The sequence below is a fragment of the Eschscholzia californica genome, unplaced genomic scaffold (genome assembly GCF_041429995.1).
Source record: "Eschscholzia californica isolate CP2 unplaced genomic scaffold, dmEscCali1.0.p SCAF_6, whole genome shotgun sequence".
In the NCBI taxonomy this organism is placed as follows: domain Eukaryota; kingdom Viridiplantae; phylum Streptophyta; class Magnoliopsida; order Ranunculales; family Papaveraceae; genus Eschscholzia; species Eschscholzia californica.
In genome coordinates this window covers 37,861,255-37,889,167 of record NW_028238483.1, presented here as the reverse complement: position 1 = coordinate 37,889,167, position 27,913 = coordinate 37,861,255, and the positions used below count along the sequence as shown (strand labels likewise).

The 27,913-nt window shown below is 35.7% G+C and overlaps 5 protein-coding genes and 1 long non-coding RNA gene across 9 annotated transcripts; 5 read left to right on the top strand and 1 right to left on the bottom strand.

Moving 5' to 3' along the window:
- The first annotated feature begins 4,275 nt into the window (after positions 1–4,275).
- LOC147534486 (uncharacterized) lies at positions 4,276–6,810 on the top strand. The gene is made up of 2 exons (XR_015227879.1): positions 4,276–4,450; positions 6,032–6,810. It is a non-coding gene; the product is annotated as an uncharacterized LOC147534486 (long non-coding RNA).
- Positions 6,811–7,347: 537 nt separating this feature from the next.
- Positions 7,348–10,096, top strand: LOC147534485 (protein-S-isoprenylcysteine O-methyltransferase A-like). 2 transcript variants are annotated; one of them, XM_086649023.1, is made up of 4 exons: positions 7,348–7,657; positions 8,343–8,586; positions 9,152–9,280; positions 9,662–10,096. In XM_086649023.1, exons 1-4 carry the CDS (start codon positions 7,525–7,527, stop codon positions 9,750–9,752), a joined length of 597 nt encoding a protein of 198 aa, XP_086505149.1. In that variant the 5' UTR covers positions 7,348–7,524; the 3' UTR covers positions 9,753–10,096. The 2 variants fall into 2 exon arrangements, 1 of the variants encoding a protein (XP_086505149.1); XR_015227878.1 differs by having other exon boundaries at positions 7,421–7,657; positions 9,152–9,522; positions 9,559–10,096.
- Positions 10,097–10,677: 581 nt separating this feature from the next.
- Positions 10,678–16,414, top strand: PEL1 (Eukaryotic release factor 1 (eRF1) family protein). 2 transcript variants are annotated; one of them, XM_086646359.1, is made up of 17 exons: positions 10,678–10,895; positions 10,993–11,099; positions 11,176–11,258; positions 11,630–11,705; positions 11,958–12,032; positions 12,107–12,163; positions 12,359–12,404; positions 12,900–12,975; positions 13,575–13,650; positions 13,790–13,822; positions 13,944–14,012; positions 14,615–14,721; positions 14,924–14,996; positions 15,130–15,168; positions 15,355–15,449; positions 15,626–15,732; positions 16,040–16,414. In XM_086646359.1, exons 2-17 carry the CDS (start codon positions 11,049–11,051, stop codon positions 16,111–16,113), a joined length of 1,137 nt encoding a protein of 378 aa, XP_086502485.1. In that variant the 5' UTR covers positions 10,678–10,895; positions 10,993–11,048; the 3' UTR covers positions 16,114–16,414. The 2 variants fall into 2 exon arrangements, with proteins under 2 accessions (XP_086502485.1, XP_086502484.1); XM_086646358.1 differs by having other exon boundaries at positions 10,720–10,895; positions 10,998–11,099.
- Positions 16,415–17,177: 763 nt separating this feature from the next.
- On the bottom strand, positions 17,178–19,738 carry LOC147534483 (Mitochondrial transcription termination factor family protein). The gene has a single exon (XM_086646357.1). It carries the CDS (start codon positions 19,502–19,504, stop codon positions 18,131–18,133), a length of 1,374 nt encoding a protein of 457 aa, XP_086502483.1. The 5' UTR covers positions 19,505–19,738; the 3' UTR covers positions 17,178–18,130.
- A 2,281-nt stretch (positions 19,739–22,019) lies between these two features.
- LOC147534482 (uncharacterized) lies at positions 22,020–23,413 on the top strand. The gene is made up of 2 exons (XM_086650549.1): positions 22,020–22,279; positions 22,638–23,413. Exons 1-2 carry the CDS (start codon positions 22,087–22,089, stop codon positions 23,309–23,311), a joined length of 867 nt encoding a protein of 288 aa, XP_086506675.1. The 5' UTR covers positions 22,020–22,086; the 3' UTR covers positions 23,312–23,413.
- A 668-nt stretch (positions 23,414–24,081) lies between these two features.
- Positions 24,082–27,189, top strand: LOC147534481 (Acyl-CoA N-acyltransferases (NAT) superfamily protein). Of its 2 annotated transcripts, none has more exons than XM_086646868.1 (5): positions 24,082–24,616; positions 25,154–25,206; positions 25,615–25,797; positions 26,188–26,408; positions 26,871–27,189. In XM_086646868.1, coding segments are annotated over exons 1-5 (915 nt in total). In that variant the 5' UTR covers positions 24,082–24,160; the 3' UTR covers positions 26,873–27,189. The 2 variants fall into 2 exon arrangements, 1 of the variants encoding a protein (XP_086502994.1); XR_015227402.1 differs by having other exon boundaries at positions 24,106–24,616; positions 25,957–26,408; positions 26,871–26,999.
- The last annotated feature ends 724 nt before the right edge of the window (positions 27,190–27,913 follow it).

The window sequence follows — 27,913 nt, the reverse complement described above, 5'->3', positions numbered from 1 at the left end:
AGTTTCTATAGAGAATTAGTTTCCTATTGAAGAACCTTGTTAGAATAATATATATAATAGTTAGGAGTTGTTTAGTAATTTGCCCTTTAAGGGCCTTTTAGTCTTTTATCATTAATATATATTTGTTAAGTTGTAACCCTAGTTTAAGAGAATGAAATTCATAGCCTCCACAATGTTTCTCCTCTTCCTTCTTCTCTATGATTATTGTTATTGATTTTCACATGGTATCAGAGCCTTACATCTCAGAAAGTTTTTTCATCATTAGGGTGTATTAGAAAGAAGTTTGTTAGGTAGTATATTTAGGTTGTTTTTTTGTTTGGAGATTTGGTTGGCCTTTTGGTGAGGTGGTTTGTTGATTTGTTTAGTGCGAAGGAATAAGGTTAGTTTGTGGAAGGCTTGACTGGTTTGTTGGGAATTCGGACAAGGTATTCTTGTTTGGTGGAATTGTGAAGTGGCTGTTTTGTGGGATTTGAAAAAGAAGTTTGGGCGTTTTTGATTTTGGAATTGGATGGATATGATTTGGTGGATTAAAGGAAGAGGCGTTTTTGAGCTAGTAATAAAGGAAGAGGTGGTGTTGACGAGATTGATAGGTGGTTTAATTTTGATTTGGTAAGGTGGTCTGCGGTTTTTGAAAGAATCGGCACTTAGGTGGTTTTGGAAAATGTGGTTTTTGGATTATGGTTTTTGGTTTGTATGGTAGAAGAAGGGTTGGACGTGTTGCCGGTTTTTTGAGTTGGGCAGTTTTGATTTTTGTTGGGTAGTTTTTTTAGGTGGTTTTGATTTGGAAATTGCCAGGTGGTTTTCCCAAGGCCGGTTTTGACGGATCAAGAACAAGAAAACAGTAGTTGGTTGTTTTATTTTTGCTGGGTAATTTTTGTTGGAGGGAAGTTTGGGATTTGATTTAGGTAATAGTTTTGTTTTCTTGGAGGTAAGAGAAGGTAGTTTTTAAAGAGGTTTTGAAAAATAAGGAAGAAGAGGATTTGATGGTGGTTTATAAAGTGGGATTTGTTGGTTGTTCTCATGGGGATAAGGAGGCGGTTTTAGAGAATGTGGTTTTGTTTTGGGTGGTTTCATTGTTGGAGAAGAAGGGGAGTTTGTTTCGCTAGCTGGAGAATTATATTTCTCAACGGATCGTTTGGCTTCCGCAAGAAAATTTCTCATTGCAGATCTGGTATTGTTACTTCCTACTTCTTCTTTGTATTTCCTTAGATAGTCTGTTTGGTGATTTTTGGGGGTAGAAGAAGGTGGTTTAGTTTTGAAATCCTGTTTTGATTTGATCCGTAGTTTTTAATGGTATTAATTGGTAGTATTGAATGGTTTCGGCGATTTAAAATTGTTGGCGGTATTGAAATTGAATGGTTTAGGAAGTAATTGAATGATAGTTTTGGTTGGGATTTGATTTGAGTGGTTTTGGATAAGGTGGTTCTAGAATTTGGAGGAGGTGGTATTACTGAAAATTTGAAAGTAGTTTTGGATTTGTCATGAAACTTGTTGGCAGTGAATTTGTTGGCGATTTTGATTTGCATTTGAATGTTGGCAATATTGCATTTGCATCTTCTTCTCTCCTTCGAGCAATATTGCATTGAATCTTCTTCTTCTCTTTGGGCAATATTGCATTTGAATCTTCTTTTCCTCTTTGGGCAATATTGCATTTGCATCTTCTTCCTCCTCCTTTGGACAATATTGCATTCAATCTTCTTCTCCTCCTTTGGGCAATATTGCATTTGAATCTTCTCTTCTTTGGGCAATATTACATTTGCATCTTCTTCCTTCTTTGGCCAATATTGCATTTGCATCTTCTTCCTTCTTTGGGCAATATTGTATTTGCATCTTCTTCCTCCTTTGGGCAATATTGCATTTGCATCTTCTTCTCTCCAACGATCGCATCTTCTTCTCCGTTTGCAGTTTGACAGTAATTTGCAGTATTGAATTTTGGTTCGTAATATCGGATTTTGGTTTAGTAGTTTTAGGGATTTTGGTTTGCAGTATTGGATATTGGATTTTGGTTGGCAACATCGAGTTTTTGGATTTTGGTTGGCAGTTGCAATATTGGACTTTGGTTGGCAGTATCGGATATTGGATTTTGGTTTAGCAGTTTTGCAGTATTTGTTTTCGCAGTGACTTGTTCACCAAGTCACACTCGGTTCCACGCTTTCGTTGCTTAGTTAGCAAACTCTCGATACTTTTCAAAGTCGCATCGTGAGTTTGAGGGAGGGTGTTAGAATAATATATATAATAGTTAGGAGTTGTTTAGTAATTTGCCCTTTAAGGGCCTTTTAGTCTTTTATCATTAATATATATTTGTTAAGTTGTAACCCTAGTTTAAGAGAATGAAATTCATAGCCTCCACAATGTTTCTCCTCTTCCTTCTTCTCTATGATTATTGTTTTTTATTTTAACAAACCTATCATGTATGTCCTCAAAAAAAACTTACCTTGTCGTTCGAGTATATACTTTGTACATTATTTCTGCATTTAGATAGAGAAGATGTTAAGATTTTCGGATTTCTTCTGGGATTGTACATGCAGCACAACCTTTATTATCATGGTGAAAGTGGAAGTAAGTAGGGTTCTTTTCCGTGGCTTACGTTATTCTTTTTTTCTTGGAATTCCTAGTTATGAGGCCATATTCTTGTGATCCACCTAGAGAAAACATGACCAAGAAGAGGCTCATTGCTCATACTGGTGTGATCCATGTCCACCTAAAGGAAAGAAAATCTTATATGACCTAAATGAGGAATGAGGTTAAATAGAACAGTGGTGATTGAGCATCAACTTTACCACATCTTGCGAAGATTTCATAGAGAAAATTAGTAAGAAATGATTCTCGGATTTATGAAATCATTAACATATCTGTCTAGTTTCAACAAAAAAAGAAAATGAATCTATGTCTAAGACTTGTATTCCTTGATACCAAAAGCTGTATTCAAATTGCTATAATTATCAATTTGTTATGGACATGCGAGGAGCTCAACCCTGGCAAAGCAGACGACTTTAACCATCTAGGGCTTTCTTCGCTTAAAAAGGGCTCTATCTCAAATATGTTCTGCAATGAGACAGAAAGAGTCAGAGATGGGAAAGAAAACTGAAGAGAGGCAGAACGAACGTTAAAAAGTTGATCTAACAGTTTACTGATAGAAATGCTAAAGAGGGTCAAACGGTCTACTGATCACATGTAGCCATGGGTAGTGAGTGATGTATCGGGTTGAGGCGGGTGCGATGAATTTTCTCTTCGGCTACTAGGGTATTCAGGTGGGTTTTTTCAAATCTCTCTTGCTCAAAGCCTGGACAGAGACCCACCAAATCAGCTGGACAGCTCAAAGCCCGGACGAAGACCCACCAAATCAGCTGGACATTAGGTGTTTGGGTATTGGGTTTTCAAATGTAAGTGAAGTCGAACGAAAATAGAATTGTATCGTCGATTTAAGGTTTTCATATTATTTTCTATTTAACTCCCCTTAATTCTTTAATTATCTTTTATAAATTTCTACTAGCTACTTTGACTAAACTTTAATTTAGCAAAATGAGAAACAAGATTACAAGGTTGCAAATCTACACAACAGAATTGGAAGGTTAAGTAATACATAGAACTCAGCTTAACATTATGTAGTTCAACCATTACAAAAAGGTGGAATCCTTGGTTGAAATAGCTCAAGGAAGCTTTTACCAAAGATGATTGTGCACAAAATTCGGCAAGCCATGCGACTTTTGGAGGGATCGCCGAGCAAACTTTTGTTCAAATACTACCATCAATCCAACATAACTTGCCCAAGCACGAGATATATGAGCATGTAGATGATTTGGTACATTGGGCTTTCTGTATGACATTGGGTAATTTCTAATACCAGGGTTTGGGCGCTTACGGGCCTCACTAAACTCGAACAAACGTGTCAACGATCGGGCTTTTCCCTCCCATCAATAGGCCACGCCCTTCCTACTACTGGGTCTACAAGAACTCTGCACCAGAATCGAAATAACCAAAACTAACGATGTTGTTGTAAAGCAATCCGACATTGGTGGCGAGACGGAGTGTGGTGCTCCTCTTAAGAGGTTAAGCACCCTTCCTTAGTGAGACTTTTAAAACCGTGAAGCTCAGGTGTGCCAAAATGAACAGTATCACTAGCAGCCCGGAAGGCTGGTTCGCACCATCCTATAACATCTGTCTCTTTATTTTGTTTTTTGGCTTATTGTCCGATTGATCCTCCAAAGTATGACAAGTTTCTCGCTTGCCCTCATAAATCAAATCTGACTTACTTTGGACTTGCAATCAAATAATCGAGATAACTCAAAACGGAGTCATTTCGACATTTCTCCAAACTTAGGGGCCATATAGAAAACTGGTCCCATTTTATTGGCCCAGTCAAGAAATAACCCTTTATTTTCTTGACCGAGTTTGAACTATCAGAAGACAGACGCGGCCGGAGGAGAGAAAGAGAGGGAGGAAAAAAGAGGTAAGTTCCTTCGTTTAGGGTTACGACGTTTTCTTATCTTTAGTTGTTTAGGTTAGTATTTGTTTCTTTTCGTTATTTCTTGGTTCTAATTTTAAGATTATTCTTCGAAATTATTCAATAAAGTGCTTTCTACTTGACTTGCATTAACGATTACTGATTGTTCAGTAATTTTGGAGAAGAAAGTTATCTGAATACTTTTAGGGTTCCAATTTGAAAGATATATAAAGGTCTGAATTTGGTACCTGTATTAGGGTTTAGTAGTACTATTAGGGTTTGAATAAGTTTGTTTTCTCCTAGATACGTGGTGGGTATTTAGTTTGTCATAACAAGATCACTAAACAATTGTTTGTCGTAACTTATAAGAACAAGCTATTTTTCATCCGTTTAGTTGTTAGTACTGAAATTGATTAATTGTCAATTTACTTTTATATGGAGTAGTTCTCTATGTTTAATGTCTTTAGAACTTTTTGTAAAATACGTTTTTTCTTAATGAACTCGAAATCACACAACAATTACATAAAAGTGTTTTCTGGTCCTTTTTCGTATACGATGTTAGTTGAACTAGGTAAAGTGGCTGGTCATTATATGACTCATAACCTCATAGGAACTTTGTCGAACATTACCCAGAAGGCGCAAACAACTGCTTGCTCAGTTGGTTGTGCATCTACTCCGAAAACATGGACGTCACATGTTCGATTCACGATGGAAGCAGAATTCCACCATTTATTGACTTCTGTTAGGATATCAATTATTATCAATAACCTAAAGGTATGGTGAAGAAATGTGCTTTAAACCCCTTGGGATGGCCGTAAGGGTCTTTATATGTCTTTATGCCAGTCATCAGGCTTATTCAATTTATGATGTATCTTCATATTATATATTCATTATGTATCCATGGCTCCATGCCATAATGATTAATGAATGTAATGACTCTTGGAGTCCCATGTCGAAAACAACATTACCTAGAAGCCGAGATACTTCACAAGGCCCCAAGATATAGACATTATCACTATTGTTGTTCAGTCTTAGGCTTAAAATAATTGTTATTTCCTCTGATTTGACTTTGCTACATAGGGTCAGGCTATGCCAGCTTAAAGATCCCACAATTAGATAAAAGTCTGTTTTCCTTGATCCTGAATTCCTGATTGCTATTGTATGGCTCATGTCATCGAGGTTTGGGTTTCTCGGGTTGTTAGGGGTTTCTCGGTTTATTAAGGTTTGGGTGAAGATATAAGATGTCTTGGTAAACTTAGTCTTTAAGTTTCTTAAAGTTTGGGTTTCTCGGTTCATGAGGTGTTTCTAGCTCTTATGCAATTAAATGTGTTCTCTGTTCCTCAACGGAAACCATAAATTTACTTGCCTTATCATTAACTTGAGAAAAATCATTATTTGTACTATGTACTTACTACTGAGTTAAGATAAACAGAGTTTTCCGGTTTTATTATTTGATAATATTGATGCAAAGCTAGAATGCTACTGAACTTAATACACCTTCTCTGTTTTATTTCTTTTTATTAACTGAATTGAATATTTTTGTAACCATAACAATCTGAAAATGATAATCTTTTTGGTATTACAAAGACAGCGACATAGAGTTTGTGGGATTTGGATCTGTTCGAACGTGCTAAAACCGCAAATATTCCTATTAGTCCTGGTGGTCTGATGATGGCTCCCCAAGGTGATGCTTCTTCAAGCTCTGGAGATGATATAGATATATCAAACGGAAAGAACAAGCGTCGATCTACAGCTGCTTCAAGTCCAGGTCGTCGAAAGAAAACCCGTAAAGGTCCCGGTGACGCTATAGTTGAAGCTATGTTAGAAATAGCAGCTGCTTCAAAGGCTAGGGCAGCTGCAATGGCGAAAAATGAAGATCGGTTTTCTATCAGCACTTGTATTAAAGTGTTAGACGAGATTCAGGGAATCGACCAACGAGTATACTTTGATGCATTGGATCTATTTGAGAATCCAAATGCTAGAGAGACCTTCATATCTCTGAAAAGTGAAAGAAGATTGACATGGTTGGAAGGGAAGTGTAACAATATCCCCACTTCCATGGTTTAAGGTATTACTAACTCGGACTCCTTGGTGAGATTCATCTTGTTTGGTATTTAGACATGAATTACATTTTGTTGATCACAACTTTGTTAATAGAATGGAACCGTTCTCGGGTAATTTGTCGGGTTACTTGTGGGTTTGTTGGAGAATTTCTTCCTTATCTTGGTTTATATTGTTTCTTTTGTTTGGATGACAGAAAATGCTTTAATCTGTCATTTTCTTTTAGAACTTCAATCTGTCACTTTATTCAATTCTTTAGAGGAACAGAGGAAAGAAATTTGTAATCAACCTCCAAATTGCCGAAATTTGTTGTTGTTTTCCCTCTTGATACTCAATGTGTTCTGCTGCTCTCAAATGTAAAGAAAAATGTGATCGAAAAGAATACTGCAGTCATTATGAGAAGAAGAGGGTATTGCAATGAAAAATGAAACGTGGAAAAGCAAGCTTTTTAGGGGAATAAAAGAATTTTGGGAGTGCCACTAAAACTGTCATATTCTTCTAAAGATCGCTTGTACCTTGGAGATGCTCAATTAGCTAGCCAAGGGTGCTGCATCATACCTCGACTCTTTGTTAGCATTTTGTATCAATACATATGTCGATCTCGAAAATATCTTGAGAACTTTAATGAGGGTCAACATAATAATTGGCCTTGTCTTACACTTCAGAAAAAGAGGTGAGGAGATTACACTTGAGTGAAGAAGATAAATGATAAGAGAGAGAAGGAGGTAATATCAATTTGGCCACAGATGAAATTACTTTATTGGACGGAATCCTTCAATTAGAAGGGGTGAGTCTAAAATTACCAATTAAAAAGGGGTCTTTTTCAATTGATCACATTATGCGAGGGGTAAGTTGCAAATAAAACTCAAAAGCTTGTGAGAACTGTTGGGTGGGGAAGAAAGAAGAAAAAGAAGGGGAATCGGATTCTTCTCTCTCTCTCTCTTTCTCAACTGAATAAACCCTAAAAATTTCATAATAGATTCATCACGGAGAAGATTTGGATAATTCTTCAGAGGAGAATGGAAGAAATCTTAAGCAATTATACAGCTCGGAGGCAGTTATCCCAGATGTTCACGACTATCGCATTCTTTCACAGTTCTGAGTACTTGTTAGCGATTATTTTCCATGGAAAATTTAACGTTCCTCTTAGCTGTAAGTTCTTCTTTTTCTTCTTCTTCAGTTTTAAACTTCATTTTTTATTTGGTCGTATTGAATGATTCCTTGTTTCAATTTCCACTATTTTGGATGAATCCATCTATAGTTCAGCCAATCCTCAGAATATCAGAAATTCCATCAGGAGTGAGAGAAACTTATCTATAAATTTTTGGCGCAGTTGGGAATTTTTGGTTCCTCATTTTAACCACAATCCTCTCAAACCAAGGAATTTCGTGGAATTCCTTGGGGAAACATGATTCTTAAAGATTTGAGTTTGCCAAGTAGATCAAGGAAAATGATATTTAGTTTAATTATGTCGATATTCATTTCGATATGCTAAAGTTGTCTTATTTCATCATAATATCGATTCCTATTGTGACTATATATATGGCTGACCAATGCTGACCATGGGGACTAGTTCTCAACTAGCTGCTACTCCTTGGTCGACTGACTAGTGTTCGATTATGACTTTCAACAGCTTCGAACACAAGACATCTGACATTGCATATAGACATAAGATGGTTCTTATTACTTGTGATTGTATAATTTTTACCAATTTGTCTTCTCAGAAGTCAGAATACATAGGAGTATAACTGTATAACAGAAAAACACCTAGCTAATTAAGTTTCAAAAGAGGGTAGTTACTGTATAAGGGAATTTAGAGATCTTGATTTATCTGCAGCTCTTTTGATCAGCAAGCAGTATGTTCTGGCAATGGGGTTCTCTGTGCTCGAGTACATAGTTGAGGTATCTTTTTTCCCTCAATTGAAAGAGCACTGGTGGATAAGCAACATTGGCCTTCTCTTGGTGGTAGTTGGCGAGATCATACGTAAAGTTGCAATAATAACGGCCGGTCGTGCGTTCACACACTTGATCAAGATTTATCACGAAGACCATCATCAGTTGGTTACTCATGGAATTTACAGGTAACTTCAAATTTGTGAGTACATTTAAATTTCACCTTTAGAAGTGTTTTATCATGGTATGGAGCGTTTGAGGCTCTTTATAATCGTTAGCCGCCTTAATTTTACAAAAAAGTAACAAGTACTTAGTTTGTTTAAAAAGGGGAAAAGTAAAAGTGATGGATCGTCAAGGAATATAACAAAAGACTTGACAATCTAGGGTTGCTGAGGCGGGGGGTTGAACATTGTGTTTATGTAAAGCCGGCACTTTGTGGAAATAAAAATATTTTCCTACAAAATTTTAGAGGGAAGATGTGAATTCATGCAAATCTTTGGCATCAAGATCTACTCTTATTGTGAAGTTTCAACTGTATGGTGTCTGTATTGGTAAACCATCTAATAAAAACGAATGCCATCAGTTGAGGCTAATGGCTGCTTCTTTTGTACGTCCAAATACTTTTATGTGATGGCATTGTTTAAAAACTCCGTTACTTTTTGGCTGTCAACCTTTGTAGTATCATTTTCTTTCTCCATAGTCTAGCTTGAATTAAAAAGATGGGTGTTCCTTTTTGCCCTTTGTGATTAACAGGTATATGCGTCATCCTGGATACTGTGGATTTTTCATCTGGGCAACTGCAACCCAGATAATGCTTTGCAATCCTCTATGCACGGTGGCATTTTTGCTTGTTACTTGGCGCTTCTTTTCAACCCGAATACCGTATCCTTTCCTTTATATTACAAATAAAGAAAAAGTAACTCATAGTCACAGAACTATAACACCATACTATATCAACGAGGTTATTAACTTCCATTCTAGATTCTTTACTACCAAATTACGCTGAACCGTCCATTTCTGCTAGTTTCTTGTTGAGCCTCGTATACGAACAACTTGTGTTCAAGGATTGATTTGAATTTGAGCCTCAAAATCTCTATTACAGAATATCTGAATCAAGGAAGCAGGTAGTGTGTGTGTGTATATATATATATACAGGAGAGCGACACTGTAATGAATCATTCATGGGCGAAGTACTATATATTTTACCCCGAAGGGCATTGTGCTCTTTAATGCTGAGGTGATTTCTTTAATTTTGAGAAACAGATATGAGGAGTTCTTCTTGAGGCAATTTTTCGGATCTCAGTACGAGGAATATGCGAATCGAGTTCCATCAGGTGTGCCATTCGTGAAATGAATACTTGCAAAACTGACAAGCTCCTTCCCCATCAACATTGTATCACTACTTGAACAAGCTTCAACTCTATTTATATGGTGTATTCTGACAAGGCTGAACAAATAACATGGTGAGCTGAAGTTTCTGCAGCGTACTGCCTTGGTTTAGTTATCAAACAGAATCGGAATTGGGTTCTTGTTCATGTTGAGAGAATTAGGGATGAACTAATTGTAAATTTTTGTCTCTAATGGATAATCGCGTTGAAAGCTTATCAAACAAGTAGATGGATTCATTTTGATATAGTTGTCTGAATTTATTTTCAGCTCTTAACTTATTATAAACAATATTATGTTGTGTTGTTTTTTCATAGGGTATTATTTTTGTTCCTAACGCATTATGACGAAAACAAACACAAAAAATCAGTTTAGGAGGAAAAATGATACTGTATTTGAGTTAAAAAAACAAAATCATAATGCATTCTAGGAATTCACGGAAAATTCATAATGTATTATGGACGAACACAATGCATCGAGGGAACTCAAGGAGCTCCACAAGTGGATGAGTTTTTTTGTCACAAAAATTAATTTTAGACCTCCCATCCATTATTTTGTTTTGCCGAGTAAATTTGTCCAAAATTTAAGGTTAGCCTTCGCATTGTCAAAGACTAATTGTCCATTTCCTGACACATACTGGACTCTATTTTTTCGCTTTTAAATCTTTACAAAAAATGACAAACAAAAGGTGGGTCAAACAACAAAAGCCATATAAAAAGTACTAACATGATAAAAGAATTACTCTTTGAAATAAAAAAACGAATGACTTTTATTTTTATTTTTTTGTTGAGAGAAAAAAACAAATGACTTAGGTCAACCGAATTGGAGTTTTAAGTGTTATATTTCTTCCACCCTATGCTTGGACATTGATAGAATCTCAACCGTTCACTACTGACCGGTCAGATATTCATACTACAAAATTCTGAGTCCACCTCATAAGCTGACTAGACTGGAAATTGGATACTTCTCCGAAAAGGAAAGGAGTTTTCCTACTTCACAAGTTTTTCGGATTTATCTTCTCAATTACTTTCTCAATCGAAGAATTCTGAGATTCACCTCCTTCAAAAACCCTAAATCATCTCCGTGCCTTCGCTGAAAAACAACAAATCAGGTAAAAATAGTTACTTCAACAAGTATGAAATCAAATTAGGGTTTCTTTTGACTAGTGTTTTTAATTAATTGATATATTTGTTTGATTATACTGTTAGTTTAGGGTTTTAGGGTGGAGTGAAGAAGATTGAATTTCTCTGAATTGGTTTTAACAATGAAGATAGTTCGTAAAGATGTCGTTACTGATGGTCCTGGAAGTGTCAAGGTAAACAAAATTGGAGAAAAAAAATGATTTTTTAAAGTAAAGTAGCTGTTTTTAATTCAATTTGTTTGTTTTACAGATGATTCCTGAGGAACCTGATGATTTATGGACTGCTTATAACTTGATAGCTAGAGGAGATACTGTTTTGGCTATTACAGTCAGGTATTCTTTAATTCTGTTCTTCAATCTTTTCTGATATATCTCTCTCTAAGCTATCTATCTAGACTCTAGAGATATATATATATAGAGAGAGAAGGGTAGAATTTATCTGCTTAAGAGTAGCCTTGAATAACTATGACTCAGAATTTTAAATTAGCTAACTGGGTATGATTCTAATTAACAATATCTATTGAATCTAAGTGCGTGATACTGGAGAAAAGCAAAATAATATTAACTTTGGAATCCCTTAATGAAAATTTGATGAGATTATTTTCTTCTTTGATTGGCGGTTGGCCCTTAGTGATGGTTCCTATGGGTATTTTATTTGATGTACAAATTTGGGCTATTTATAATTATTTCGTTGTTCGCTACAGAAAAGTTCTCAGAGAGGATGCTTCTGGAGGAAGGGACGCAGAGCGTCTTAAGCTCAAGCTGGAAGTTAGAGTTGAGGTAAATCAATGCTTAGGCCAATAATAAAATATCAAAAAAAAGGTTACATGAGCTTCAAATAGTTTAGGTTTTGTGTAAGATCCTGTTTTGTTATTGTTTTTCTTCTTTGAATTATAAACTAGATTTTAGGTTGTTTAGTAATGAATAAAAAGATAGAGTATATATCGACATTCGACAACATCTTCTTATGTCTTATTAGGTCTTCTTTTCTTTTGCAAGTTCGTATATCCTTATCTGGTATTGTTAACGTAGGCCGTCGAATATGACAAAGAAGGGGGTGTCCTTCGTATACGTGGAAAGAATATTTTGGAGAATGAACATGTGAAGGTGAGATTTGTGCCCCCCAAAAAGCTATTTGCTTCACGAACTACTGCTGCTGACACGTGTTCTCATGTTTCTAGATTGGGTCTTACCATACCCTTGAAGTCGAGCTACATCGATATTTTGTCCTAAGAAAGGTATGTGGTATTGGTTTAGTTTCCCCTTTACTCCTCTCAAATATATTATCTCTTAGAATTTTGTTTAAGCACAAAGCACTTTTTCTTCAGTTGCACCAACGGTTCTTCGTATTGTATTTAAAGACAACATTGTAACTAGATAGTTGCTATATAGTACTAACCAGTTACGATTTTTCCATTTCCATCACAACATAGGTTGTCTGGGACTCCTTCGCACTAGATGTGCTCCAGCAAGCCTGTGGTACGCTCTCTCTCTCTCTCTCACATGATGTAACTATAATCTTGGAAACTTTTATATTTTTGTTACACGACAGGAGTATCATGGAAGCTTTCTGTTTGTGTAATACAAGCTGTTATTTGCTTTTATCGGAAAAAGAGTTCCGCAGTAACATCAACATAATTTTCAGAATAGATAATCTTCACTCGGGAACTACGAAGTTTGGTTTAAATTCTATAGTCAAAGTGATAGTTTCTTTACCGGTGAACTTTCAATTTTTTTGTAAAAAATAGTTGATTTTATAAGAATAGTCTATGAAGTGTTTGCTGGTAGATAAATCCACCTTTTTTTTTTGGCCTTCTAGTCCTCTTAGTAATGTTGTGTTCTGTTAAGAAGACTACGAAGTGAGACCCATACTTCTTTTTGCAGTCAGACGATTTGTTTGAACAATGTACACAGCTGTAAACCATTATTTTGAGCGAATATCATTACATAGAATTTTGTTGTCCCAAACTCCAGATCCTTCTGCAAGTGCTGACCTCGCTGTGGCTTTGATGCAAGAAGGATTAGCACAAATATTTCTTGTTGGCAAAAGGTAGATTACTGTTATTTAATTTGTTGAGGTTACATTTTTGTTTGGGGGACTTAGGTGTTAATGACGTGTGTAGAATGTAGAGTAATTTACTTCTAGTTGAATATATCTGTTTATTCATTGATTAATAAACCAAAAAGAATCTCTATATGCTTAGGTGTGAAGTAGATATCAGAATTTGATATGTGAGACTGCAATGTTGCCCCAATATACCTTCTTTCTTGACAAAGATCTTTTGTTTAGCCAGCTATCGTCACATGTCTTTTGGTTAAAGAAACGTGTTTTATAGCTCAAGACGAAGTAGCGCAGTAATATCCATTCTTTTTATTCTTAAGATTCCTAAAGAGAAATATGGCATTCTTTTAGACAATTTATCTGGTTGCTACAACTGTACAGTCATAGACTGAAGACCAAGGATTTCTTAGTTTGCCAATTTTTTTTTACAGCACATGCTATTTCCAATGAACTTTATTTCTTTTCAAGTTTGAACCTAAATGTAATGTATTCATTATTCAAACAAATTAGCAATATCGACTGGAAAGTGATCATGTTGCATGGTATATAATGTGGTACTAGTTTTAACATGGGTGTTTCTTAAACAGTGTTACAACATCCAGTTCCAGGATTGAAAATTCTATACCACGAAAACATGGTCCTGCCATTGCTGGTTATGAGACGGTAAGCTCTTGAGCTCCTTATGTGTATCTCCAACTTGGAACCTCTTATTACTTAAATGCCATGGTGGGATGATAATACATCGTAGAGAGGGATGATTGGAATAACGGATGTATCTGACTTTGTAATTTATATTTTGCAGGCATTGAATAAGTTCTTCGAGAATGTTTTACAGGTTTGTTTTACTTATATTTCTTAACTGCTTGTTTTGGGGTGGAAGAGCGGTTGTTATGTTCTGCACACTATTGAATCAATGATGCAGCTTCCTAACAGTGTTAAATTATGCATTGTTTCAGACTTTCTTGAGGCAGGTTGATTTTAAGGTTGTAAGATGTGTTGTCATTGCAAGTCCAGGATTCACAAGGGTATGCATTAACTTCGTACATTTTATTTTTACTTTCTTAGTGGAAGTCTTAACTCTTAACCTCCTCTGAGTTCATTTTACTACATGTCTTATTAATGAAACCCCTTGGATGGGCTCGTCGTCATACCCTATGATGTCAAAATTGAAAAGAAAACTGTAGCTTTTATTTATTTATCTTTAGTTAATTTTTGGTCTCATTTAGTCTTGTATATTCATGTACCTCTAGTTGTCTTCAATTGGACAAAGTTTTCCAACTCAGTTGTGATATATATAACGAAACGCCTTGGTTTTGGTGTAGACGCGAAGACTCTTTTTGTTACTTGTAGCAGCTAGACTTCTTAAATGCTTTTAAGTTCCTTTTATTTTGTTATCTCAGTAAAGATGAGATACCGATCTGCACTGTTAGTTTAAATAACTTGCATATTACAATGAAACTACGAAATATTTCACATTATCATGGTATACCTCAGTTGCAAATAGATGATCGAGGTTTTCTTTTCGTCCAAGCCTGGAAAGTCGTTCTCTCTTTTTTGTTTCTTTTTTTTTTTTGTACTCCAGTATCGTTCATCTTGAAACAGTTACTAAGTACTCCATGTATCGTAGGAACAATTCCATAAATACTTGCTACTGGAGGCAGAAAGAAGACAGTTGAGATCAATCATTGAAAATAAATCACGTATAATACTCGTTCATACAACTTCTGGATACAGGTATGCTTTTGAATTCTGAGCTTTTTAGTAGCTTGTCTGAACCAGAGATCACAATTTGGTTTGACATTCATATTTATGATTGTATCGCCAGATACTTGATCTCTAATTTCTCTCATAAGCATGTTGTGGTTTCGAACTGCCAAGTTAATTACTCGTTAGTAGCATGTTCCTTACTTGGACAAATCAATTTGATGGTGCATAGGCATAGTTTAAGGGAGGTTCTGGATGCTCCAAACGTTATGAATATGATAAAAGATACAAAAGCAGCTAAAGAGGTAATGATCGACTGAACTCTTAATTTCTTGATTCTCTCTTCTGCAATTTTTATTTTCATTATTTCACACAAGCTGTAATTCATATATAAGCAGTATTATATTCACATATTCCATCTGGTCTTTTCTAATTCAGGTTCGTGCCCTAAAGGATTTCTTCAACATGCTCTCAAATGTATGTTCAATCTCTCTTATTTTTTTTTTAATTCAGCTAATCTATGGTTCTGTATAGCCGCTAATTGTGCTGCCTTTTTGGTTTCCTGACTGGCACACTACTTTCCATTGATTCCCCAATTTCGGTTATGTAGTCTGCAAAGTCTTGTCTTTCTTGCATAATTCGATTGAGTTTGTTGATTTGTAGGATCAAGATCGTGCCTGCTACGGTCCAAAGCATGTTGAGGTTGCCCATGAGAGGATGGCTGTCCAAACACTTCTTATTACAGATGATCTTTTAAGGTAATCATGCACAATCCTTTTAATGAATTGAGTTATAGAAACAAATTACTGTATAGAAGAAAAAGAATTCTATATTGTTAGAATGAAAACCCGGGCCCGTAAGCTCATCGAAACTTAGTTTCTTGGCTGCTACCAGCTCCACCCATTGCTAACACTGCGTGTGATCTTAACTGCAGAAACGCTGACGTAGCAACAAGGCGCAAATACGTTAATTTGGTGAAGTCTGTCAAAGATATGGGTGGAAATGCTTATGTATTTTCTTCAATGCATGTCTCTGGAGAACGTAAGCTCTCTCTTACTTCGCTTTTCGTTCTCAGTAAATCTTTTTCATGGTCTTTAAAACTCAAGCGATCATTACTTTAAACCAAGATGCACAAAGAAAAGTGAGAAAGTGTTCACAAAACATGGAGGCGCTTTGAATTGAAGTAAGATCAAACCATTTACTTTGACTCTTAAGATAAAAGAACATGCGACGTTTATGAACAATTGATCAATTTTTTTTTCTCGAGTGAAATTCATTTTATTTTGCACTTAAATGTTGTATTTTGATTTTTTTTTCTTTTCTGTATGCATTTTGTTATGAAAAACAGAGTTGGCACAACTGACAGGGATTGCAGCTATTCTTCGATTCCCCCTCCCGGATCTGGAAGATATCGAGGTGTGAGTAAGGAATGAGGATTAATTTTGCAGAGATGAGATTTGTTGTTAAAAAGAAAGAATTATTTGGTCTTCTCATTGCTTTGTACAATAAACATAAAATATTTATGCTAAATGATCGTTTCTTTATACATTTTTATATATTATTGATGTTGGAATCGAAAGCAGGGAGTAGCAGTCATGACTTGAGGAGTGTAACAGTAATAGGTTATAATTGCTCGTTAATCGGAGGTATTTGTATTAAAAAAATTTGTGAATACATGAAACTTTACATTCATTATGGCTATCAAGTATCAAGTCTGATAAAATATCTTTGGTGTTTTTATTTGTTTGGATGCAATTACTTGTTTTAGTTGCTTTTCTTTATATTTGTTTAACCATGGATTATTCTTGATTTCTTGTAATAGTGAATTCTGCTTAAGTCCCCTATTTGTGACCAACTCGCCTTTTGACCCTATAAGTTTCTGATAGTGTAATTGGGCTTTTAAAGTGAACTTTCTTTCTGGAAGCATCCTTGGAGGCCAAATGGAATTATTCCCGAGAAAATGTTAAAATATTAGTACCAACATTATCTTCTCATCTCTCTTCCTCTTCATCTCATTCTCATCTACCTTTACTTTGTTTCTCTAGCTCACCCTTCTTCTCTGGCAGAAGGTTCTCGGCTTAAATTTCTTAATCGGCAACCTCCATCTTAGAGAAAAGAACAGAAAAGCCTCTATTTTTTTTTCTATCTCTTCCCTTATCCAAGGAGAGGAAGAAAATAAATATGCATACATCTAATTAGGTTAATTTTGTTTTGACCCAAAATTTGTTACCAACTGATCGATTTGGCTCCAAGTTTTGTTTTAGAATTATACTCTATTTTAGTTGTCCCTCTGTGAGTAATTTTTTTTTTTTTTTATTGTGAGCGCGCCTCGAACCCTTGACTTCTAGGGCGGAAGGCTAAAACTTTTTTTCAATTGGTTGAAAAAGAGCTATTATTAGAGTTTGTGCATGACAACTTAATGAATCAATAAGAAATGTTTTCATTTTTTACTCACAAACTTCCCCAATTTTACTTCTAGAGAATCCTTTATAAGCTAATCTAGAATTTACTTGAATTTAATTAAAAAGTCTGATACCACAAAAAAAATCACAATGCTAGTATAAATATATAGCCGTTATTACTTGTAAGTAGTACAACTGCCTAAATTTCTAAGTGCATATTATTTCCCTAATATATCAAGGCTGCTGCCCCTCTGAGGAAATAAATTTTTTTTCCGAAGTAAACAAATTTAGGTGGAAATAAAAATAAATTAGGACTCTTGTTTCCTCCAACATCCACTCCTAATACTTTTATTCAATTTTTTCCTTTTTTCATCTTCCCCTCCCACCACCCCTCCCACCACCACCATCAACTCCAACCACACTTCCGCTACCAACTGCGGCCTCTCTCTTCTTCCCCTCTTTCTTTTTTCTTCCCTCTTTCCTTTCTCTTCCCTCTTCTTTTCTTCTCTTTCTTCTCTCATGGTTCAGGTGAGGGGGATTGCCCCTTTGTCGGAACCCTCTTCTGGTATTCTTGGAGGAGCAATTCGTGAACCAGTAAAGAAACTATTGAAAACCTCATCTCACCGGGATCAGGAGGACCAACTTCATTTTCATCCTCTTGTTCTTGTCGACTCTCAAGAAACAGGAATCCGACTCGTTCACACATTAATGGCTTGTGCAGAACCCGTGCATGATTCCATGCCGGCAACATAAAAAAAAAGTCTGTTTGGGAAAAAATATCCGACTTCCACACCCTATGAAACTTTGTATTCCGGAAACTTTTCTTCTCTCCCCAAAACATCGACCAATATAAAACTTGGCCATGTTTCCACAAGTTCTAAGAACTGCTTCAACAGGAGAGAAGCCACCTCAACTATATCAGGATATCCACAGAGTTCACATCACAAATGTGCATGTGAGAACTTAAAAGGCAAAAGAAAGAGCGAGTATAGTTTCAACTTAAGAGGTACCAAATAGAGCAAGACATAGTAGTGATATCAAACAAGATTCTTCATAAACGATTTCATATTTCTCAAATCATCATCAGAATCTATGTAACTTGGAGGCTTGAACAACTTCCATAGTCCAACTGAATGCCGTGGTTTAATTTCGCTCTCTGTTGAGAATCTGCAGTAGATTTTCTCACATTCCGGATATGGCTTCACATACATATTGTAGAACTTAAGCCGACTAGGTTTTATAAGACCCTCTAAACCCACTTCTCTACCAAGACCACCTCTTGATTTCAAAAACTCAATTACATTGAATCGAGGTACAATCTGTTTATCAAAATTCACTCCTAAATACTCTGGAACTTCAATCAAACAATTGATATTCAAACCCATCTTTTGTGTCAAAAACTCAATCTTCTTTTCTACATCTTCCAGTTTGTATATAATGACTCTGGGTTCGTACAACACCACCTTAAACGCGTCTCTGTGTATCAATCCATGTTTACAGAGGCAATCGATTTTCAGTTTTACTTCCATGGCAGCTCGAAAAGCTCCTATACTTTGAATTTTAGCCTGAATCGGAGTTCGACATTTCAAAGATTTCAAAAGATCGAGACATCGAGAGAGCTCACCTAATTCCATGGTCAGAATTTTAGGGTTTTTGACGATCTCTCTCTTCACTTCATCAGTTTTAAAACCTAAATCAGTGAATTCCCTAAATAGAGGTGTCATCCTACCATCAATACTAAATCCTAAAATAATTGGAGCCAGACTGAAAATCTTGTCAATTTCATTAGCCTGAAACCCAATTCTCTTGAAAAACTCAACCTGGCATTGGATATCATGCTTCTTCATTCTGATTACTCTAGGTAACTCTTCTAAAACCCTAGTTATAGTCTTATCACTAAAACCAACATCTTTAAGGATCTGTAAACTAGTGTTCAAATCAGTAGGCTCTAGCTGAAATTTCCTACTGTGTTCAAGAACACTCTGAATTAGAAATGGAGAAACAGTAGAAAACCCTAATTCCTTAAACCCCATTTTCCATTTCATCATGAATTCTAGTTCTATAATCCCTGGGCAAGCAGACAATAATGATATAATTGATTTAGGTGATAATCTAAACGATGATGAGAGAATACCCAGAGATTTTTCCACATCTAGCACATAGAAATTCAACAGAAATGGATTTTTTTGCAGAAAGTAATGACTTTGAGATGAGGGAAACCCATACCTCTGCAACAGATTAGAAATTGAACTTATTTGCTTTAGCTCGTCATTAAATTGTGGGCATATATCGACAGCATGAACAAGGTTGATGGAAAAGCAACGGATACTGAGTTTAGGGTTAATAGGGTTTCGATGGAAAGATGAAATCCATCGACTAAAAGCCACTCCAGTGAAAACCCTAGTCCCCATTTTTGGTGCTTCACCGATTTGAGAGAAGAATTGAAATTGGTGGCAGTGGACAAACAAAAATCACTCGAATTGCATGGAAGGCTAGGTGAAGGTTTACCTTAGAACGGCGTTTGGGTTTTGACAAAATATCCATTTTCTCCGGATACAATTTTACTTAAACATTTTTGAAAATTTCTGCACAAATCACAGTTTGCTCTCAACAATTTAATTTTGTAAATGTGTCAACAAATTTGTTTTTGTTCAAAATTTTTTTTGAAAATATTTGGATTTTTTCTTTTCATTTGACAAACACATTGACTGACACTTACATTTTGTAACAAGTCACGACAATTATATACGTTGTTAAGAATATAATGGTATATGTGTAAACATTTTATAACAAGTCACGACAATTATATATGTTGTTAAGAGCATAATGATATATGTCGTAAACATTTTATAACAAGTCACCACAATTATATATATTGTTAACATTTGATAACAAGTCATGACGTTATTGTATATGTTGTCAACATAGAAGGGTAAGAGTGAGAATATTGTAGTGATTTGCTTCTAATATATCTCATAAAAAAAATATAGAAGGGTAAAAGTGAGATTACTGAAAAAAATAGATTTGTCTTGTTTTTTTTTGAGCCAAATACATTACATCAAAAAGAAGTTACATGGTTCAGTTACGAATTACAGTTAAGTAAAACAATAAAGGACCAATATGTAACAAAATTAACAACATAAGGGCTAATCCGCAATATCGACATAATTATATATGTTGTAAAAAAAAAACATAATTATATATGTTGTCACAGTTTCAAAAGCGTTGTCAACAGTTTTAAAAGTGTTGCCAACAATTTAAAAATTGGATTTTTTTTTTACATTATTATTCCCGAGTGGATTTTTTTTGTATTTGGGCCCAAATTTTAGACTTCTCTTACATAGTTTAATTATTGAAATGAAGGGACCGAGAAAGGGTATTTTGTTAAACAAATGAAAATTCTAGCTAAGCTTTGCTCGAGTGAAATAGGTAGGATGATGATTCCAACTGTGCTTCGCGAGGGCGAGACGTTCTGTCTGTTCAAATGCCGGCAGGGATTGCCTCTTCTTTTACTTGAATTGTGTGATCGTAGCCAGTAGACGATGATTTATCTATAGCGCATTAATTTTGAACATAAACTAAATTATGTAAAGCTTAAAGGAGTAAAGTAATCTAACATTTTATTTACATGGAGTCTCATTCGTATCTTGCTCAACTATATTATAGTTCGCGCATGATAACTAGATGAATCATATGAAAAGTTCTAAAATTGTCTGGAGAATTATTATAAGATAATCTAGGGTTCACTTGAGTATAATTGAAAGGTCTCTTACAAGTTACAACAAAGAATCACAATAATGTTTGTGTATCTAATTTTCTTTATATATAAAACTATATTAGTTTTCAAATTTTTAAATAGGGGTAGATTTAAGATGTTGGAGGAATCTGAAGTGAATTTATTGATTTCTATGATCCCGTTTTGTAAACGAGAGATTGGTTGTTTCAGTAGTAACGATCGTGAACCTTTCAAAACATGTATTGGATTTTCTTGATCAATTTGTCAAGTGGGTTGAATTTACTAGTTTATCTAGAATTTCCGGAAACTAAATATATAATATATTGTGTTTAAAATAAGTGTCGATCAATGGTCTGGGTCTGGTTGGCATGTAACTCCGTTGTTCCGCCTAAAACTGGCCTGGTTTGCTTAGACGTAAGACATGTCACATGTCAAGTTTGTTAGCTTTGCGTAAAGGATATACTATACGGGTCTGGCAACACACTAGAAGGATCACCTAGCATGAACCTTAATAGCGGATTAGGCTTCCTTATTTCCCCCCTGTCTGCTACTCATTGTTTTCATTCGATTCAGACATTATCATAACGTCTAATCGTAGACTCTAGAGGTCAAACAAAATACCCTACAGATCAATATTTACCCTAAATTTGTGACATCCGGACAATTAGAGTGGATGTCCAACCACAACAGCAGTAAGAGGTGGTGTACTTACTACATAATTTACATAAATAACATTTGAAAGATTCATAACATTTTGTTCATCATATTATGTTTTTTTTTTTTTTTTGTTGAAAATCATTTTATGTCTATCACTTGGAACAAATGCATTTTTGTAATCTGTCAAACTCTTGTGCCGATTTATCCCAAATATTTATAGTTGTCCACATTATGTCATTATCCCTTGTTAAAAGCAAACTAAATTAACCAAAAAGATTAGGATAAGTTTTATACTATCTTAGAATCAGTTAGCCCAACTGTACTGATTCATCTTCAATGGCCAAGCACTAATTTATCCATTTTATTTACTAAATGTAAAAAACCACAATCTTCTAATCTGGGATAACTAATCCAAAAAGCAAATTTGTTAATTTAGTTTCTTACTTATAAAACCAGAAATTGTTTATGAAAATCATAAATTTTTCTTATACTTTTCCTCCAAAAGAGAACTTGTTATTCCTCTATCTCTGAGTTTAAGCAATTTACTTTGTAAACTGATCAATTTCAAGAGGTTGTTTTAGACATTTTATTAGGGTTGTGATGGAAGCAATTGGAGGTGGAAGAGAGGTGGTGGAGGTTACAATGATGACACCAGTGTGTTCGCCGAGGAATAAAGTGAAGTTTTTGTGCAGCCATGGCGGAAAAATATTGCCGAGAGCATCAGATGGTCAACTAAAATATTTTGGAGGGGAGACTCGTGTTGTGTCTATTGAACGCGACATTACTTTCTCAAGCAATCTCTCTCTCTCTCTCTTTTTCTCATAGGGTCATTTCAGGCCGAATATTTAATTCATATGCCCATGTCATGTCAGGGACCTGGCAAAAGAGGGCCTAATTGTAAAATTTCGAATTCGTCATCCTTCCACGAGGACTAGACATCCTACATAGACCACCACCTCGGTCTTCGACCTATGGATCGCCATGGAGGGTCCTCGACCTAGGGTCGTTGGAGCCGTCTTGGGGTGTATAGTATTTTTGACAAATATAGACCATCGCCTTGTTCCACATTTTAGAGGTAAAAGGTTTGCTAGCTTATGGCAATCCAAACTAACAATTAACCATTTATTTGTATTTCCTCTGGTCCTTTACAGAGCTCATGAAGAAGCTTAATACCTTCTCTAATGGCGAAATGGTACTCAAATACCAAGTTATACCAGAAGACTTAGAGATTTTAGTCTCTGTCACTTGTGATAATGATCTTTACCACATGTTTGATGAGTATGATCTCTGGGAAACAAAATCATCCCAATATGGAAATACGTCAAGATTTCGTGCATTCTTATTCCCTTCAACCCCAATATTCATCAACACCCAAGTTTTTCCAGATAGATTCGATATTGAAAAACGCTATATCGAAGCCATAAATGGGAATTATTCTTGTAACTTGAAGAATAATATGAGTAGATCAATCTTCGGTATTAGTTCTTCAAATGAATCATCCCCAAGATCAATTCACCATGAAAACCACCCATTTGATATTAACAATCAACATGAAGGTAATTTCATATCAAACAATTATCAGAAGATTCAGAATAATGTCACTAAGGAGATTGAAAGAGTCAATAGTTCTTCATCACTATACAATCTTGGTAATCTTAATCACCATTATCAATGTCATCCTTCTAATGAAACCCCATTTTATCAATCATCAAGACAACAAAATCTGTATAAAAGACGTTGTCAAAGACTAGTTACAACATTATCAGTTGGTCAAACTGATATTGGGAGGTTTCAGATGGATCAAAGCCCTTTAAGCTCGAGCTGATAGATGGTGTTTAATTACAAGACTTCTAAGTAAATTTGTTCTTCTGTTTGTGGAGTTTCGTTTCGTCTGTAGTCTAGTGATTGTGTAAATGTCAACTGTATACTATTATATCTTCATCGTGTATCCATGTTATTTAATGTGATGTTGTAAATTAGAAAAAGGATGATAATCATAATACCACTGGCATAAAATTGAAGTTTAAACTTGATTTTAGTAAACTAGCCCAAACTTCATAAATCGAATTGTCAAATGCTATCTTTTGTAATTAGAAAAGTGAAAAATGGTCAAAACTCTTTGAAACCATTTTTTGAGAAAAAAGAAGTTGGTAACTCTGCAGAAAGTAAGATTGACACAGATTAATATAGTACATATTACTACAAATTTGTGCAAAATTTTCATTAGTCAAAAATTCTAACTTAAAAGCGCAAAATAATTATACCTTACGAAGATAAAAATAAACCCTTAAAATACTAACAGAGTAGTTTTGAGAAGTTTGTACAAAGTTGGCACAAATTTGCAAAACTCACATACAAACCCAAAATTCAGACCACAGTCTATTTAGGGTTTAGAATCTACTAAAATTTGGACCATTTTAAACTTGAAAGCACTCACCAACTCCATCTCCATCTCCATCATACTTGTCCTTTCCCACCTTGTACCACACACCCCACATAACCTACAACATCTTGTCACGTGTATGGTCTACAATTGCCTAGACCCAAGACTTGATAAGAATTTATTAGATTACCTAACCAGTAGATTAGTGCCAAGTGTCTAGTATACATAATCTTACTTGAATTAAGTTAAGGGTATCAATATTTGAGAATCAATTTGCTAGATTTATCCTTCATGTTGAAGTTCCATTCCATGTTCATAGACCCTCCTGTCTTCTTCCCTCATCTAAAATCAAACTCAAACGAGGCTAATTTTTCAAGATGGCATTCAACTAGTAATTGTAATTATAGATATAAAAGTAGTAATATTAAGTTGGTATATTTGGGTGTAAATTGTGACATTTTTGGTGGGGATGAGAGAGAAAGTAAGAAGGAGCTGAGGAAGGTTAATTTGGAGAGAAAACATGGAAGGGGTGTTATTGTTTCTTCTTCTTCTTCTTCTAATACCACCTCCTCAACAATTGGGTTTATTGAGGATGAGGATATTTTTGGAGTTAGTGAGTTTGGGTGGGAAGTGAGAAGGTTGGTTAAAGAGGATAATGAAGAGATGAGAGAAGTAGTTCAAATTCAAGCTGAAGCATTTCATGACCCAATGCCCTTCTTCAATGATATCTTCTTTGAATTTTTCAAGGTTAGTACACTTTACAAAGTAGTTCAAGGTTGATTTTCATCCTTCTCCATTTCCTCCCAAATAACAAATGCATAGTCTCTCTTTCTCTCTATATATAAATGTAAAACTTAATTTTTGACTTATTGGCTCACTTTTCAATAATGAACCGCCTAGATTGTGGTCAAACTTTCAACCCCTTTAGGGCTTTAATACGTAAGAAAATGAGTCAGCAAGTCAAAAGTTAAGTCAAAACTTTTTGTACATTTCTTTATATAACTAGGTTCCCAATCCCTCATCTACCCACACTGACATCATATTTAGCAGTTGTTTTATCTAAAAACTCGAACTTGTATAGAGATTAGTAACGTTATATTTTGCGTACGTAGAGTGAATGTGCCTAATATTTTTCAATCACAGAAGGACTTCTATTAAAAGATGCCATATATATCATGTCTTGACTCGCTAAAATATTTCAGACGTAAGACAATGGCAGACCTAAAATGTTGTGCAATACATTTCCCTTATGATCATATCTTAATTAACATTATATCAATACAGGCTGAAGTACTCTCTGGACTTCTATACAAGATTAGAAACTCAGCACCTAACAGGTAAGACACCAAACTAGTACTTTTTCTTCCACTTTGTTGCTAAAGGCACTCTCTTTTTGGTGGAGGACCACCACAAAGAGCAGTCTCTAACTCGCTGAGCCGTTTTAGTCGTCAATTGCCTAATCTTGCTTTACTGGTCTTCAAATCGGTTCTAATGATCGACATATTAAGTAAATGAATAGTCAACTTCACCTCTTCGGGGTTAAGTGCGGAAGTTTAGCTCAAAAGGGCCTCAATGCTAATAGTGGAAGAGAACATCTATGAATTCGAGCTTCTTTGATGGCAAATTTCATCGTGTGGGACTTTCCATTTGTTTCAGGGTTCCTTAAAAAGGTCATGAATGCAGTTTTTTGTTTCCCAGAGATCATCGGCTTGGTGCTTGAATTAAAGTGGGTATTTGCTTGTCAGGTATGCTTGTTTGGTTGCCGAGCCTGCAGATGCTTCTAATACATTTCCTAGGCCGGAGCAAGGCAGCCGACTTGTCGGGGTTGCCGATGTCACAGTCTTGAGAGACAAAGAGGTGCTTCAGCATCTCGAAGGAGCTGAAGAATATCTTTATGTTTCTGGGATAGCCGTGTTCAAAGAGTTCAGGTAAATTTGACAACCGTCTTTGAATGGAGTGGTTGCCGAGTTGTTGTTCACCCTCTAGTCTCTGGTTCGAGAGCCTATTTGCCAAAATAATTATCAACTTTACAAATTATTGCTCAGGCAATGTGGGATAAAGCTAAGACCCCCCTCCCTTAATGGCAGGGTTAGAGTCACTTGACAGTACGAGAACAAACCTTCACATCCCTGACACGCTAGGTCTAATAGCATGTTAGATTCCATGGCATTGGGCCTAATTCTCTCTGAAAACCAGCTGATGAGGAAAGAATGCCCAAGGCTTATCGACTTCAGAAACTCTGATGCCCGAGCTATGTGGTTACAGCATGCTAATGAGTTACATTTTGAGGAGGTTAATTTGGGTTTTGTTTATTACAGGAGGCAAAAAGTAGGGACTGCTTTGCTTAAAGGTTGTGACTTCTTATCAAAGCATTGGGGTTTCGAGTACCTTGCTTTAAGGGCCTATGAAGATGACTCGGCAGCATGTAAATTGTACTTCAATGCTGGGTATAAAATAGTTTCAAAAGATCCTGTCTGGTTGACCACTTGGATCGGAAGAAAGAGGCGTGTTCTTATGATCAAACGATATTCTACTTCTTGTATGTATACAATCTAACATTTTTTTCTATTTAGTTTTAGTTCTGCAATTCGAAACATATGAAAATGGAACACTTGGAAGTTTACATATCTGAAGTCTAACTCGGGGTACTGACTTCGACCAATATATCCAATTCCACGCCACCTTTCAACTCATCAAAGCAGTTATCTTCGGCCTATCAGACTTATTTTGAGTCTGAATCGAAATATAAGTATGTCGAATATGAGTCAGATTCAGATATTGAGAAAAGAAATAACCCCACTACCTAGTGTTAGGTTAATCCCACATTGGTTGTGGAAGGGGCAGGGGGTGCGTTAATAAGTGTGGGAGAAGCCTTACCTCTTGATATAGCTTTTGGAGTAAGAGAGGCCCAAGACCACCCAACACCTAGACTTTGTACATTTCATTGTGGCATGTGTTTGAACTAAAGACTAATGCTTTGGCTATGGTGTTTCTTTTGCAGAACTTGTAAAGATTTAAAGAGAACTATATTTCCATATCATAGTGCTTTGGAAGAATCCATTATGTAATATCCAAGATTAATGGTGTATAAAATATCACATTGGAGTAAAATTGACATCATTTTCTATAACACTTCTAACTGCGGCTGCAGGGTCACCCTTTTCTAGTTTTTGCAGTTATAGTCATACGTAAACCAAAGATTTCTCTGGTCGCAACATAAATGTTTTGTTCGCCAATGCTTAATCTTTCATAGTTTACAATGTGTAATAACGTTGCTCAGTTGCATTATTTATCAGGTTTACATACCGATGTTACTGGCATATCATGTATAAGTGTCTCCACGCCAAACCCGAAATTTAGTTTTTTTTTTTGTTCAACATGTCATGTATGTTTTGATTAAGATGTCAAACTAATACGTGTAGCCTATTTGGTCATTCCAATACCTTTAACCAAGCAGACCCAAGTATAGTCGGCTCAATGCATGAAAAAGACTTTCTTGGCAAAGTCGCGTTTCTCTGCCAACTCTGCCATTAGCTCCATCCTAAAAGGGAATAGCTCCTTAGAAAGTAAAGAGGCAACAAGTAACCTTTATGGATCATTTGAGTTGCCTCTTTATGTGCTACTAACTCCAGGTTTACAGAGATTCGTTTTTTTCCTTCAGAAGTTCTCGCTCATTTGGAAAAAGAAGAATATCCTACAGTAGGGTAAAAGGTTCCCGACAACGAAAGAAACTCGTGGCAAACGTTGTATATCGCAGGCCATAATGTCGACAGGTACATTGTAAATGATGGAAAGCAAAGAACTGGTGTTAGTGACAGTCAAAGGAGTCTTTAGTTAGTCCACATCCCAACCGCAAATCAAAAGAGTGTTTGGTTAGCCACATCCGAACGCCAAAAACAAAAATAGTGGCATAGTCTTTAGTTAGTCTACATCCCAACCGCAAATCAAAAGAGTGTCTGGTTAGTCCACATCCCTACGGCAAAAACAAAAATAGTGGCATAGTCTTTAGTTAGTCTACATCCCAACCGCAAATCAAAAGAGTGT

Coding starts and splice junctions, on each gene's coding strand:
- LOC147534485 (XM_086649023.1), top strand. CDS start 7,525: ATGGAAGAAATCTTAAGCAATTATACAGCTCGGAGGCAGTTATCCCAG. Junction 7,658..8,342: donor ATTTAACGTTCCTCTTAGCT/GTAAGTTCTTCT, acceptor ATTTATCTGCAG/CTCTTTTGATCAGCAAGCAG. Junction 8,587..9,151: donor GTTACTCATGGAATTTACAG/GTAACTTCAAAT, acceptor TGTGATTAACAG/GTATATGCGTCATCCTGGAT.
- PEL1 (XM_086646359.1), top strand. CDS start 11,049: ATGAAGATAGTTCGTAAAGATGTCGTTACTGATGGTCCTGGAAGTGTC. Junction 12,976..13,574: donor ATATTTCTTGTTGGCAAAAG/GTAGATTACTGT, acceptor TTTCTTAAACAG/TGTTACAACATCCAGTTCCA. Junction 14,013..14,614: donor CAAGTCCAGGATTCACAAGG/GTATGCATTAAC, acceptor CATGTATCGTAG/GAACAATTCCATAAATACTT.
- LOC147534483 (XM_086646357.1), bottom strand. CDS start 19,504: ATGGGGACTAGGGTTTTCACTGGAGTGGCTTTTAGTCGATGGATTTCA.
- LOC147534482 (XM_086650549.1), top strand. CDS start 22,087: ATGGAAGCAATTGGAGGTGGAAGAGAGGTGGTGGAGGTTACAATGATG. Junction 22,280..22,637: donor ACGCGACATTACTTTCTCAA/GCAATCTCTCTC, acceptor GGTCCTTTACAG/AGCTCATGAAGAAGCTTAAT.
- LOC147534481 (XM_086646868.1), top strand. CDS start 24,161: ATGTTGAAGTTCCATTCCATGTTCATAGACCCTCCTGTCTTCTTCCCT. Junction 24,617..25,153: donor TCTTCTTTGAATTTTTCAAG/GTTAGTACACTT, acceptor ATATCAATACAG/GCTGAAGTACTCTCTGGACT. Junction 25,207..25,614: donor AGAAACTCAGCACCTAACAG/GTAAGACACCAA, acceptor TTTGCTTGTCAG/GTATGCTTGTTTGGTTGCCG.